Raw genomic sequence first — 1,687 nt, 5'->3', positions numbered from 1 at the left:
CTCCACAGAGGAAGAAAAAAATCCGTCACCTAATGAAAAGCTGACCAAATGATTCTCTAGAAATACTTCTGCAAAAGTAAACAAGACCAATTTTGGAAAGAGTCTACTCATAAAAAAAAATTTTTTTGAGATGAATCTATTAAAATTTTGATGGTACACGAGATGTTGATACATACTCAATTTTATTAGATTAATATAATAAAAACCTAATACACATATTAAAATATTCCCTTTCTTATTCATTTTGGGGAAATATTCTTTCCAGTGTAAAATTAGACCAATTAATCATTATATACTTAATTTTAAAATCAAAAGCATCCACCAACTATTTATTTTTCCAAAACACATGCACACAAACGAATAAGTAATTTCATATCGTCTTTACTCAGTTCAGCAAAAGATTCTGTTTCAACCACTGATTTAAAATCAGCACTGATAAATTGTACCACTTCATTTTCGAAATCATCGTCGCTGTGTTGGTTTGCTGCGAGAAATAAGACGCACGCATTATCCACTTGAAGAAAGTCTAGCAATTTTATTTTGCAACTATCTCGTAAAGAAATCACTTCGTATTTGTCAGCAGCATAGTATAGTTCCAAAAGTTCTTCAAAACCATATTCATCTGTTGTACCAGTGTAGACAAAATTGAGAAGCCTCTTCATTGTATCAAACCCAATATCTGAGATGGCAATCGGATTCTCCGCAGCTTCATGAGTGAACATCTTGTGGAAGACAGGGGAACGAGCTTGCAATATCAATTTATGAGCTTTAATTTTGTCTCCATCCACATCAAGAACGATGTCCGAGTAAATGGCTTCGTCCAAAACTTTTTTAAAATGCAAGGACAGCTCTCGCAAATTATTCAAATGTGATAAGTTCTCTGAATGTTTACACTTATCAACAGCAATAAAATAGTTAGAACTACAGGTGATGACTAATGGATATTTAACAGATGATGGTAAATCGCCCCTGAAGTCTTTGAGAAAATCGATTTTTATTTTTTCCTCTTCGTGTTTGACAAAATAATTCTTCGATACTGTTTTGCTATAAATTGTAGAGGCCTCGTCTGTTACAATGACAGTGAACAATCCAGTTTTGATACCGATTGATGGATTCCTTAAAAACAAGAAAAGACGTAAGACTCCTTGGTCCTCAATAACATGCATCTCAAGAAATGAAGTAACTCCCTCTGCTAATTGAAACTCAGAACTCCTAATGCAGTTATCAGGTTTCATGTCCGATTCCTCAAAGTGCCATGTAAAAAAAAAAAATTCTTTTGAATAGACTAATAAAAGATTTTTCTCATGCAGACAACTAGCCATTTCACAGCTTAATACGACTACAGACTTTCTCAATAAAAGTATGGTTTAAACACGCGGGCACGTTCCAAGTTCCAATATTCTCTCGTTGCTTAGTTGCGCTTATGGCTCGCTTATTGTGGAATGGTAGGTGGGATGATTATGATTGGTTGTTGCTTAGCTGACCGATTTTTTAATAAATAGAGACATTTGATTGGCCGATTACGTCATCGTTTTCATCTTTATTGCTTAATCGTTTTCATCTTTATTGTTTAATCGTTTTGTCAGGCTAGCTAGAACGGCATTTTTAACATTTTTGTTTGGCGCAATTTTACTAATGCGCATGCTTGGTTAGATAATTTATTCAAACCAATCGAAGTACTTCGTAG

General features: G+C 34.1%; 1 protein-coding gene across 1 annotated transcript; it reads right to left on the bottom strand.

Moving 5' to 3' along the window:
• Positions 1-329: 329 nt before the first annotated feature.
• Positions 330-1,235, bottom strand: LOC147803427 (speckle-type POZ protein-like). Its single transcript, XM_087151307.1, has one exon. It carries the CDS (start codon positions 1,233-1,235, stop codon positions 330-332), a length of 906 nt encoding a protein of 301 aa, XP_087007433.1.
• Positions 1,236-1,687: the final 452 nt, after the last annotated feature.

The sequence above is a fragment of the Parasteatoda tepidariorum genome, chromosome 9 (assembly GCF_982258835.1).
Source record: "Parasteatoda tepidariorum strain Cologne lab strain chromosome 9, Ptep-v5.0, whole genome shotgun sequence".
Classification (NCBI taxonomy): domain Eukaryota; kingdom Metazoa; phylum Arthropoda; class Arachnida; order Araneae; family Theridiidae; genus Parasteatoda; species Parasteatoda tepidariorum.
This window is presented reverse-complemented; position numbering and strand designations above follow the sequence as displayed.

Excerpts from the sequence above, each read along its gene's own strand:
- LOC147803427 (XM_087151307.1), bottom strand. The coding sequence starts at position 1,235 with ATGAAACCTGATAACTGCATTAGGAGTTCTGAGTTTCAATTAGCAGAG.